General features: G+C 36.2%; 1 protein-coding gene across 1 annotated transcript in view; it reads left to right on the top strand.

The window, feature by feature from the left end:
• Positions 1 to 720: 720 nt before the first annotated feature.
• PRTG (protogenin) overlaps positions 721 to 13,687 on the top strand; it is a 139,571-nt gene continuing 126,604 nt past the window's right edge. The window contains exons 1-2 of the mRNA XM_044660104.1: positions 721 to 808; positions 2,978 to 3,280. Coding sequence (XP_044516039.1) covers positions 721 to 808; positions 2,978 to 3,280 — 391 coding nt within the window. The remainder of the gene's footprint in view (positions 809 to 2,977; positions 3,281 to 13,687) is intronic.

Genomic DNA, 13,687 nt, shown 5'->3' with positions numbered 1-13,687 from the left:
TCCCGACCTCCAGAGCAAGCTGGACAGAGAGGGGGCCCCTTTCTCCTTTTCTACCTTCTCTGTCCCCACCCCCTGGGAGAAAAAGCAGGGTCTTTGTGGCCCTTCCCCCAGAGCAGCGCCAGAAGCAGAGGGGGCGGGCCATAGGGCAGAGACTTCGCCTGGCCGCCTGACCCCCAGGTGCATTGTCCAGCCGCGACCCCCCCCCCAACTCCATGCCGCGACCCTCCCCTCCCCCCATTTGTCTGTCCTGCTGCTCCTTCCAGCGTCTCCTTCCGCCTGGCCGGCCATCCTGCCTACCGGTCACCAGAGGCCAGATGCACAAAGTAGTCCGAGGCTAGCGGTGGCGGACACCGGAGGGAGGGAAGCAGCTCTTGTCCATCCCGCCTCCGCCCTGGCGCCGCCGCCTTCTTACCCCGCCCCTAGCTGGGCTTCCAGTTCGCTCCTCCTTTAGAACGTGGGTCCGTGCGCTGGGGCCCGGCCACTACGGCCAGAGTCTAACCCCAGCCTCAGCTCTAGTCCATGCTCAAACCTATCAGAAGAAGAAGCTCCGCTCTTCTGTGCTGTTCTACGCTGCGGCGGATCCCCATCACGAAACCCAGGCTGCTCGGTCCCCAAGCCAGCCTTGGCCCTTCAGGCGGAGCGGGGAGGCTGAGCCAGACTGGGGAGCCCCGAGCCGCCCAGGTGGAGTTTGGGGGGAGCATGCTGGGGCAGCCCTATTGAATGGCGCCTTCTCCACGATCTCTAGCCAGGCTGCGACCACCCGGGATGCTGCTGCGAGCCCTCCTGTTTCTCCTCATCTCTGGCCCAGGTGGGTACCTTATTTTCTGGAGGGAATGGAGGGAAGGATGAAGGGTTTTGAGGAGAGTAGCATGAGACTCGGGGAGAAGGGTCTGTGTGTATTAAGTGAGCTGGGAGTCCTAACGGTCATTCTGGATGACCCCCAGGTTAGAGTGTCCCCCGCTCGTAAGGTCTGGAACCCTGGAAGGGCAAGGGATGCAAAAGTTATTGAGGCTGCTGTGTAAAACGGAGTAAGCCCCCTCCCAGTATATCAGACCCGGCGAGCAGCCGCAGATTCAGAGACCACGCTACTGTGACTGCTGTCCACTCGCAAGCACCCCCCCACCCCCAGTCCCTTCCTTCGTCCATTGTCCGGGCTCCGGCCCCTCTCCCCGCCTCCTTGGCTGGCCCGCGGGACTCCCTTTGCCTAAGCTGAGGCGGTGGCCGCACGTGGCTTTATTTATATTGTTTCCGTGGTGGCCATGGTGTCGCCTAGGGGGCGCCCCATGAGACTACAGACGGCGTGGACCAAGGGGACTCCCAAAACCTAAGGGGGAGGAAGTGGAGGCAAATCTAGAACCCCTATTCTTTTCTCCCACCTTCATTGCACCCAGGGGACCGAGGAAGAGGTGAAAGCAGGAGAGATAAGGATTTCTTTGCCAATTTCCACTGGCCATGGGAATAAGGAAAAGGGGATTTTCTGCTAGCTAGCTTTTCAGACATTTGTAGGACGTCGAAATCAGTTTTATTCCTTCCGTCTTTTGAGGGAATGGTATACCAAAGGGGAGAGACTGGTTTGTGTTCCCTGTGGTTTAACTTAGCTGGAGGAATGTTTCCCTACTTGCTTCTAAGTTACAAGCTTCCAGGGGTGGGAAAAGTGGGGGGAACCATTGTAGTTAATTTGCTTGTTTTCAAGGTGTAAAAATTTGGCTTTAATTTTTAGGGAAAAAAAAGTTAAATGTGCGATTGGGAACAAAATAAAAGCTTTCCGGAGTCATCTGCGATGCATGGGATTATTAGGGACTCACAAAGATGTAGTTGGAAAACATTAAGTGAAGTAGGAATTCCTTGCTTGTGATGTTGAATTTCATTTAAGATTCTTGAAGAACAGCATTGATGAGAAACTAAGAAATCAATAGTAAGGAGCTCCTGCCAGTGTGATCATGGATCCAAGACGATCACATTGCAGGAATTGGAGTAAAAAAAATTAATTTTTTTTAAATTCCCGAAGTCTAAACTCAAAATCTATCAGTACCATGGAACCATAAAGGGTTAGAATTAAGTAAAAAGAGGTTATAGGAATTTAGTTAGATATCGTATTCTTAAGGGGTCAGAGAGAAGGGCCATGGCTGTATGTTTTGAGGATAAAATCTTTCCCCATCTGATAAAATGTTTATTACTTGATTAAGCAATCTCCTCTACCAATGGGTATATAGACTGTAAGGACCAATTAGTTACACTTTAAAAAATTGTTAGCACTTTGAAAAAATTGAAATAAAGGTTTCCTAATTCTATCCCTTCCTAGCTTGCTAGAAACAAAAGTATATAATTTGAAAATTCATTGATTGTCCTAGCTTGAGCTACAGAAATTTGTCCATAGTTTCTCTTTGCAGAAGAGTGGAAGTTGTTGGTATAAAAGGACTAATATTAAAATCCAAATTTGTAATTTATCACAAAAGATAAAATTTCTTTCTAAAGGAATAGGTGTGGAGAGGGTTCCAAAACACTTCAAGGGATGAGGAAATAAACTTGCTTGTTCACAGAGTCAGGGTTTTGCTAATGATTTCTTGTAAAATTAGACTTTTACGACTTACCCTGTTCAAGATCTTTTTTGACAAGCTTGTAAAAGTAGCAAACAGCTTGTGCTTAGCGGTTTTCATGATATAAGCAAGAGACTTAGAATAGTATTGTTTTAGTGAGAACTAAAGTTATTAACATTTTACCTAAGTTAATGAATAAGGGCAGACTATGAAAAAAATCTGACCATTATCTTTGCTAATTCTGTAGTTAGAATAATCAAACATTTCAAACTGAAATCTTATGCAAAATGTTGATGTATCTGTGTATCTGAACATGGCAAAGCTGAAATATTACTTATTAAAGTTAATATGTATGTTCTGTTCTTTGTAGTCTCATAGATATGATAATTGATTATATACATATAATTCCTTGTATGCCTTCCTTTTTTTTTTCCTTTCAGGAGTGTGGTGTTTTAGTGAACTGTTCTTTATAAAAGAGCCACAGGATGTAACTGTCACAAGAAAGGACCCAGTGGTTTTGGATTGCCAGGCACATGGAGAACTTCCTATTAAGATCACATGGCTAAAAAATGGAGCCAAAGTTTCCGAAAATAAACGGATTCATGCTTTATCTAATGGCTCTTTATATATCAGTGAGGTAGAAGGCAAACGAGGAGAACCATCTGATGAAGGACTTTACCAGTGTTTGGCTCTCAACAAATATGGGGCCATTTTGAGCCAAAAAGCTCATCTCACATTAGCAAGTAAGTCTGTTTTTATCATACTTTGTCTTGCATGTATTGATATGCCAAAATCCTGAAAATAACAAATTGTCTTTTTCTTGATGGTTTTGAAGACAAACAGAAAATGCCAATCAAATATACATGAAGAAATTTCAACTTCATTTTGTATCTGGATATTAAAATGAGTAGTTGAGAGCACATGCCAAGTTGGATTTGGCCCTGTTTCTGGTTTCTACCAAGACAGGCCTTTGAAAGTTGTTTGGTATGGACTTCAAGGCATCAGAACATTTTCCATGCAGTTGAAAAGCTTGGTCACCTTGACAAAAGTTGATACAGGAAGCTCTTGGTTTGGAAATTGATTGTTAAGCTCTTCTATTCACAAGTAAAACAGCTATTCCTTATACTTCTGTTTTGTAGGTGATCTTTAAAGGTGAAATCATTGCATTTTGCCTCATTCTTGTTTTCTGTGCCTTAATTATTTTTGGATTGTATAGATCACAGATGTTACTACTTATTTAAAAGAGATGATTAGTAACATTGTTGTTATTTTCCTTCTTGGAAGGATAGTGATTATAGTCATCTCTATATTACATCAAGTGGGATGGAAACCAGATTGACTCACTTTTTTTAAGTGTCATAATATTTGCATTCTAAATTTCCTTTCTCTTAACTGTTTTACCTACTAACAGTGAGTATGTAAAGACATACCCTAAAACTCAGACTAGAGATTCCTTAAGAAACTCACTGAAGCTGAGTATTCAGATCTCAAGGCTATAGCTTTTTATCTTTAAGCAAGTCACATTGCATTTGGTCATGATAGCATATAATTCAAGACTTTGAAAAGCCCTCAACTTTTCTTTAAAAGCTTTTAGACATGCAGTCTTCATAATTTGGTTTGTGCATTTAAAAGACAGTGTACCTGTATCAGAAAATTTAATGTTTGTAATATCAGAGGCAGGAATATTTTTGTATGATATAAGTTTTCCATGGAAAATATCCAACTAGTTTGCTAAAGTTGGAATTTGATAAGCTAATGGCTATAACTATAGCTATTATAAAGTTCCATTGTCATATTCTTTATATTAGTTATCTAGTATATCTGTAGAAAAGTACATATATAATTATATAGTACATTCAGAGAGGTAGTACTCTAGCATAGAAGCCAGGGAGATCTGATTTCATGTCCTACTTCTGTCACATACTGGCTTAATGACCCTGGAAAAGTCCCTTAACCTCTGATTCTCCAGGGCCTAGAACAGTTGCCTAGAATCTAGCAATTCCTAAGACTTATGTTCTTAACCTTTGTTTATATCTTGGACACCTTTGACTATCTGGTGAAGTCAATAAATCCCTTCTCAGAATTATAATGTTTTTAAATGCATAAAATAAAGTGTATAGTATTATAAAAGAAACTGATTATATCAAATAAAGTTGTGAAAATATGTTTTGAAAAACAAGCTAAGAAACCCTGTCTAAAGTTATATGTGGTAGAGAAGATACCAACCCACATTCACAGAGAGTGTTTCCTTATCCAAGACTTCCTGTCAGTGGGATATATAACTCTATGCTTAATAAGTTATAAATGGAGTACTTTAAAAAGAATACATTTTAGGGATGATGTTTTATTTCTCAAAAACTTGACATCATATTTCTAATTCTATATTCTTTAAAAATAGAAAAAGAATTGAAAAAGGAGGAAGTTCTGCTTAATAGTTTTTTCTCTAATTATTTGACAATTTTGATTGGCTAGGTATTTTTAATAGTAACAGTAGCTCCCATATATACAGTACTTAAATGGTTTATGAAGTGCTTTATGTATAGCATCCTCACACCAGCCCATTTGGAAACTGTTATTCATTATCTTCATTTTATTAAGTTTATGAAATGAGGAAACTGAGGCTTGAGAAGTTAAGTCACTTGCCCTCAGGGTCATATTGCTAATATGTGTCCAAGGTATAATCCAAATCCAGGTTTTCCTATCTTACAAATGCTCTGTCATTTTCGGGATAGTATTTTAAATGCTTTCATTGTTGTTGTTCAGTCATTTCAGTTGTGTTCAACTCTTCAGGACTCCATTTGGGGTTTTCTTTGCAAAGATACTGGAATAGTTTGCCATTTCCTTCTCCAGCTCATTTGACAGAAGAAACTGAGGCAAACAGGGTTAAGAGGGACAAATAGGGTTAAGTGACCTGTCCAGAATCACAAAGCCAGTAAGTGTCTGACCTCAGATTTGATCTCAAGCCTTCTTGACTTCAGTACTGGAGCTCAGTCCACTGTACCATATAGTTGCCCCAATGACTAGGTTCTATTAAGAGGCAGTGTGGTCTCAAAGTCAGGCAATCCTGAGGTCAGTCCCCCAAGAATATAAATTGGAGAGGTGAGAACTGTATTAGTAGTTGGGAGTTTCCTCATCCAGGAATATTCTTTATCATCACAACTCCAATCCCTATTATTTAAAGCAGTGGTTTTAAAAAAAAATTGAGGTTGTGGGATCTTTCTGCAATTTCTTTCAAAAAATAAAAAAAACTCCAGGCTTTTTTATGATGTTGAAGGGAATTTTTCATGTTGAAGCATTTGCAGATTAAACAAATGTCTATCATGATCACAAGTTCAAAGAACTTTCAGAAGTTTTATGAAATCTTGGTGTTCCTTGAAACAAAGTTGAAATTTCCCTGGTAGTGAAAATTTCTAATCTGGAGTGACAACAGCTGTCTAAGAGGTATAACAAAATTACAGCATTTGATTTCTGACGGGAACTTGATAGTGTTAGCCCTGAGTAAAGGGAAAAAGGAAAGAGTGCTACACCTGGGTTCTAAATTAACTTAGGACACTTAATTGCTGTGTGACTGTATGGAGCATCCTTTGGGAGCATCAATTATCTCTTGTCAAATGGGAATAATTATAACCTCCCTAGGTTCTACACATGTGAATTGTTCTAATTTCCAAAATAGGACATTTAGTATTTTATCATGGCTTTCTTCTTTTTGTGTGTGTCTTTAGAAAATACAGCATTATTAGTTTAATTAAATATTTTAGAAGTCATTGCATTATGACTATTTAAAGTTGTAAATGTCTTAAGACCTTCTAGTAAAAGTGATCAAAGCGATATTTTGTCCTTAAGCATAAACTGTAGTTATCTAAGATAAAACCAAATCAATCTATAAACAGTTTTTGATACTGAATATTGTTCTTCAGTTATTAAACCCATATCACCATTTTAATTTTGAAGCTACCCAATTCTAATAGCTAAATTATCTTGACAAATTTGTACTGGATTATAGGTTTAAAATATGACATGTGGGATGTGTGAAATCCTGTCATAAAAAGGATATTATTTGTACTTGTCATTTTGAATGAACAAAGTTGTCTTGGTATCTTAGAAGCAATGTCAATTGTTGTAGACCCTAATGACTTTATCTTGTCTGGGTAAAGAAGTTATACATATTAAACAGGGAGAGAATAGGCATAAAGTGGGCATTCTTTCTTTGAGAAAAAAGCAAGTTCTACTGTAGACACTGATAGCAGCAGGATTCAAGTATGTGCCTTTTCTTTGCTTGGTCAAAGCTTTCACCAGAAAGCTTATCTTTTGCCTCAGAAGTGTAATAATGCAGCATTTGGAAATCTAAAACTTTAATCTGTGCAGTAGTTTAAGGTTTTAAATACACAAGGAGATCAGGTCTTGGTTTCTAAACTTAGGAACTGGAAGCTGAAAGTTGCACTCTAGGCAAGAATTCCATTATTCATGTGTAAATTAGGAATTCACAGGGTTAAAAGGTTAGAAACTGGCCAGGATGAGGTTTACCCTTGTGATAAAGAGCAGATGACCCTCATTCATTGGCCAAAGCTTTCATGTAGCTCTTCTGCAAAGTTAGTGATTGCCATGAATTGTTCTTGTGGAATGCAGAAATTCAAATGTGAACCGGCCTTTCCTTAAGTGTCACTATGGAGCCTTATCTCATGAGCACATCAGAGCTGGTCTTTCGGGACAAGGTTCCTCCCCAAGGCCCCAAGGCTTTGCTTTCCTGTTGTTCATCCATGCACAAAAGAATTTGGCCAACTTAGATTTTTCTAATGGATCTCTTTTTAAAGGAAACTATAGGGTTAAAGTAACATTTAGCTAAATTTTTTTTAAAAACACAACTTTTCTTTGATAGTAGTTTTATATTTTCATGTAACTAGAACAGAAAGGGCTGGGGGTGGGTGGGAGGGAAAACTGTGGGAGGACCTTCTTTTTCCAGCAGGGTTCTTTGTGAGGCAACATGTGGAGTAAAATGTTAAAGAAATGAGTCAAGGATTAAATGGTTTATTATAAAGTTAAATCAATACTGATGTTTCTGGCAATATGATATTTATTTTTAGGTGGTGAGTCTATATGATACATAAGTGAGATTTCAACTTTTAATTTTGTCAAGATTTTCCAAATATGGCAGGAAGACATTTGCAAGATTATAATTTTGCATTTCTGTTTTTGAAATGAATAAAATAATGATCCTAGCAAAAGTGAGAGCAAAGAAAAAAGTCACTTTTAAATAAAGTTAAGTTGAAATAAAGGAGATTGGGAAAAATAAAGGATGAGAGGCTGAGCCCTTATAAAGGTCTGTAATTGGCTGTAAGGTAGTGATTGGTCAGGAAGCTAATTGTTTATTTCCTTTCCATAAAAGGTGGAAATTGAAATCCTGTGGTTGAGAGAAAAGAATACAAAGCAGGCTTATTCTTCTTAGGTATTTTTTTAAATGTCTATCTTCACTTGGATAGAAAATATTTTTTTTTGTGATTCAGTTTTTGTAACTGGAATAGCAAAAGAGTAAAGAATGATTGTGCTAAATTTCTTGACATTACGTAAAACACTTTTTAAAAAACTTAAGTCAACAGACATTTTTAAAGTATGTAGAATTTTTTAAAACTTAATGATTTTTTAAGTTGAGATGAAATCTAATGATTTTCCAGTCGCTACATACCTATAATAAAATTTAAAAAGTAATAATTATAACATTTAGTGGATGCTACACTAATTAGTAAAGGGAAGTAAAAATTCAGTCTTTGATGATCTTATTTTTTAAGTTTTGCTAGAAATATGTGGATGAAATGGAAAGTAATTGAAATTTTTAAGTTGCATTAAAGTAGAAAAGGGAATTGATTTTCAAATGTGGTTTGAAACTAAAAAATTAGAAAGAAATGAAAAGTGACCTATGTTTTATGAGTTAAAACAATGACTACCATTTATATAGTATTTTGTGCTTTGCTAAGGACTTTACATTATGTAATTTGAATCATGTGAGGAAGTACAAAGATATTTTTCTGCCCATTTTACAGATGAGGAAGCTTAGGTCATTTAGCTAATGACAGAGGCAGTATTGAAGAGTAAGCATTTCCTGATACCAGTTCTAGAATATCTTATTACTCTACCTTTTAGGAGTTTTAAGAGAAGTTACTTGCACCAAAAATAGGCAAGGTTTTGCATATATATTATTAAAATTTTGAGTGATGATCATGACTATAAGTGCTATGGATTGCAAAATTCTTTCTCTACTTTCTTGCAGTTCCCTTTAAGCAAATATAATGCATTCGTAAATGAATATGTGACATTTAACAGAGTGCTGGCCTGGAATCAGGAAGATCTGAATTCAAATTTGACCTCAGACACTTACTAACTGTGTGGTCCTGGGAATGTCATTTAACCCTGTTTGCTTCAATTTCTTCATCTGTAAAATAAGCTAGAGAAGGAAATGGCAAGCCCCGCCAGTATCTTTGCCAAGAAAACCCCAAATGAGGTCATGAAGAGTCAGACATGATTGAAACAAGTGAACCAATGACAAACGTGGCATTTATTAGTTAGACAGGAGAATAAAGAATATTTGGTTTTAAAAAACAGGACTGTGACAAAGTCTGTGATATTCAGAAGGAAAAATAGTACACCCTGTTTTTTAAGGTTTGACACTTTTTAGAATTTAAAGATCTACTTTTTTGAAGAAATTATTCTCTTTGAAAATTGTAAAGTGCTATATGTGTTAACTTCATCTCCTTCTTTTCCTACTCCTCCATTTTGAAGTTTTCAAAAGTCTTCTGGGTTTTTTAGTACATGTCTAACAGATTTGTTTTAAAGTGACACTTGGCTTTTACAGGATGTCTGCTTAAAAGGTTTATCAGGAACCTGATAAACTCTCAGTAATTGTACTACTTATTCTTTTTGTAGTTCACTAAAGAGTATCAATTTTCACCTGCAGGAATCTGATTGTCTCTCAAAACTGCCAAAGTTTTTCTTACTCCCAACATACCCGTCCCTCCCCTGCTCCCCTTGTCAGCAGGGGCTACTGCAGAGGGAGATTATGATTTCCTTAGAAAGTATTCATTTTAGTAGTAGATGAAATTTACATCACATTTTAAAGCTTGCAAAATATCTTGAATACATGAATCTAAATAAATTAGATTGACACAACTTTTAATTTTATCTTCATTTTACAAATGAGAAAACTACTGAGGCTCAGAGATAAAATGTGCCTTGCCCTTCAGTCACATAGCTAGTATGTTAGAAAGAGAATTTAAACCTAGGTCTAGCTGACTCCTCAAGTTCAGTCTCATTCAGTCTTCTGGTCACTACCATTGGTTTTCGTTAGACTGCCAAAGGAGTGTATGACCAAAAAAAAAAAAAAAAAAAAAAAAAAAAAGGTTAAGAACCCTTTTCCTACACCACAGTGCCTTTATTTTCTTTTTCATAGCTTTGTACAGTAGTTATTGAAAGAGAGTATTTTGTATGGTCTCCCTTAGTCATTCAGATCTGATTATTCAAAATAAAGTAGTCTTATCCCCAGCAGTTGTTTGTCTCAAGATTTGTTGTTACTTTTGAATTTAAAGCTAGGTGTATTGATATACTGTAGAGTGGTTAAAAGAAGAGCAAAAGATGAATTATTAAAGCAGGATTTTAAAATATAGAGTATTTCAAGAGAAGAAATAGAACATATTTGTAGAGATGTCTTTCAAGGTTGTTTTTTTTTTAATTCAAAGGCCTGACAGTTAAATTGAGATTGATTTCTTTCATTCTAAGCTAGTAATCACCACTTATATGAAAAGTAATCAAAGATCTTAACTCAGGCATTTTATTGAGCATAAAACAGCAGCAATTATTCATTTAAGTCTTTTAGGAGGTCTTAAAAATTATGCTTAAAATTAAGTGCTATATATGAAAACACTATACAATATTTATTAGTAGTAAACTCAGGCAAACAGAGATTTGTGGTTTCTAGTACAATTTTATTTTTTTGTTTTACCCTAGTGTATGGAAATGCACATTTTATCTGGCATTTGTTAAATCCAGAAAAAATGCAATTTTAGAAAGTCTGCATACAATTTATTGGGGCTTTAAAATATCCTGGGCACTTTATAGAATCTTAAGGCAGTTTATTCCTTCAGGAGAACTAAGTGGCTTCTCTTGTTTTTAATTAAGATTTAAAACTCACTATTCATTGTTCAGTAAATGATAGGGAGAAGAGAGATGTCCTTGTATGAAGTAGAAGCTCAGTAAATGTTGGTAGATGATAATGTTATTCAAGAAAGGCATATTTGTACTGAATTGCTCAATAAACATTTCTGGTAGTTAAGCAAAATTGATGCTTTGTTTGAAACACATGTTGCACAAGATAAAGAATTAACTCCTTCAATTACATACAACTAAAATTAATTTGAGCAATACTTTGACTTTTTAATACATTTTTTAAACCTCAGGTTCTAAAATGCACTTTTAATAAGCCTTAAATTTTTTTTTCATTTACACAGGAGACTTGAATTTTTAATGTTAACTTTATTGGCTTCAGATAGGTTTACCTTTTGATATAATTATATTGTTTATAGCTTCAGTATTTGTAGTGGTGAGATTAATGAAAAGTGTTTGGATAATAAAGTAATTGGTGCTCAGCTTTAGTTTCTAACTTTCTTTGCTTAGTTTAACTTAATCTCTAAACCTATTAAAAAGGAACATTTTATTTCATTCTAAAATGTTGATTTATGAAATAATGATGGAGATCCTGAACTGTTGGGAAAAGAGGTTTGCTACATCCTCAGGAATGCTGTGCCCCAGAAAATACTTCACCATTGTTCTTTGAGGTATACAGATCAGAGTCAGGAGGCCTGCAGTAATGGCAGAGTATTGTGGGGAAAAGGTGGCTTTGGTCCTCGTCAAGCTTCTTGTTCCACCATCATGAAGAGAGTATGTCTAATAGGTTGGAACTCCTGGATACCTCCTGCACTTCTATTTCTGGAAAACACCAGCCATGTTTCATTTTACTTTATGCCATCTAGTTATTGCCTCCATAGAATTGCCAACTTCCTTACAGTCCTCAGAAATACCCTTTCCCTTCTCCATTCTCTACCATCTGGTTGAATAATCAAATCAATTCTACTCCTGGATGGGGATGTATCAGTCTACTCCTGGATAGTCCCATTTACTATCCCTGTAACTTTCCAAACTAGAATTTCTCTATGCCCACTATTCTTCTATCTGTGTCATTTCCCTGATTAAAATGTAAGATTTTTGAGAGGAAGAACTGTCTTTGCTTTGCATTTGTATCCCCAGGAAAATGTAAGGTTTTTTGTTCATTCTTTCATTTTTGATCTCCAGTAGAGTTATTAATTAAATTGGTGCTTCTAGATATTTTTACAATCATTTGTGTTTTACTATAGAGATACAAACATTGTATAAAAATAACAATATTTAGTGTTTGGTGTGTGTAAATGGTCAAACAAATAGTAATAGCAATCTTTTCAGTTAATTCAGTAGTACCTGTGACTCATTCATCCTTTGGTAGGATCCATAGAAATCTCCTTACTTCCTGATCTGAAGATTTGTGTAACTTTGAAGATAATATGCTATTTCCTTAAATCTCTTATATCACTTTTAATTAATTGTTTTAAGGGAACAAAAATCTATTTTTTTTCTCTCACCCAACTCCTTCATCATGGATATGTGGATATGTGTATCTGTGCCTTGTGTCCATCACCTGTGCCTTCTTATAGATCCTCTAGAACTGAGGTGTCAAACACTTAAACACTTGGCACTCCCAAATGCTGGCCAAAACAAATTAAAATGTAGTACTTATCTGATTTTAATGTGTTGATATACACTATTAATAGAAGAGAAATATAGAAACATGTGTGGCTTTCTAAGTCAATACATTGCCTGCTAGAATCCTTATGTATGCTTTAGTGGCCCTGGTTTATTTTTGTAATTAACACCACTATTCTAGAGACATGGTTAGTCATTCTTTTGATAGAGTTCCCAGGCCTTTCAGAGCTGTTTTTCTTTATAATGGTGTCCTTGTACAAATTGTTCTCCTACCTCTGCTCATTTACCTCTATACTATTTCCTACTACCAAGGATTCTCTGAAATTGTCTCTTTGGTCATTTCGCATGGTATAGTAATATATTCCCTTAAAACACATATTCTACATTTCTGTTCAGTTATTCCTCAGTTGTCTAAAAGACAATTGAAGGTAGCCTAGGAGGGACTTTAGAAAGACATCTCTTTCCCTTAATTTTGCAAATGATGGAATAGAAGTGAGAAGTGAGTAATAATAACATTAATAATAAATAAGGTCATGTTTATTAAGTGGCAGATCTGGGATTTGAACTTGAGTCCTTATTCCCTGATAAATACTATTCTCTACCCTGCTCCTCTCCCAACAGTCTAAACGTTTGACTTGTTTTTGCCTATTGTTTCTAGCCAAAGTAGATATGGTGCTATTTGCAGTTAATCACTTATGAATACTGTTAGTCACTTATTTTCAGTGGAAGAAGTTAATTACCATAGAAGAAGGAGAAAGAGTACTTTTCCAAATGGGTGGGTAGGGGAAGGGTGGCTGAAAATTTGGTTTTATGTGTTCAGCTTCATAATTAACTAGTCTCTCTTAATTTTTTCTGACTACAAAAATATGTGTTCCTTCCCTTCCACTTTGTTTTGTTTTGTGTCTTTTTTTGTTATTATTTTTAGATCAGCAGAATCCAGTCATTATTTATTTAATTTTTAAATCTTATTTTTGTCATTTGCTTTTATCATATGTTTTTAAATTCCTATCATTTTCTTTTGTGTGGTAGTGTTATTATCATTAGCTTCACCCCTTTCTAATTAAGCCCTTTTCAAAAAATAACTATCAAAAAGCCCTCTGTTCTATCAAGACAGCACAATAAAGCAAAAGAAATCCACAAAACCCTATCCAGAAATACATGTTTCATTCTGTACCTCTAGACTATCATCTCTGTAAATACATGGGAAGCATAGTCTTTTGGGGTCATTGATTGGCCATTGTTTTGATCAAAGCTTTAAAGCATTTTATTCTCCTGGTTCTGCCCACTTTATTCTGTTTTAGTTCATAGAAGTTTTTCCCAGCTTTCTTTGAATCCATACCTTTCATTATTTTTTAAAATTAAGTTTATTTTTT

Source organism: Gracilinanus agilis, chromosome 2 (genome assembly GCF_016433145.1).
Source record: "Gracilinanus agilis isolate LMUSP501 chromosome 2, AgileGrace, whole genome shotgun sequence".
Taxonomy (NCBI): domain Eukaryota; kingdom Metazoa; phylum Chordata; class Mammalia; order Didelphimorphia; family Didelphidae; genus Gracilinanus; species Gracilinanus agilis.
This window is presented reverse-complemented; position numbering and strand designations above follow the sequence as displayed.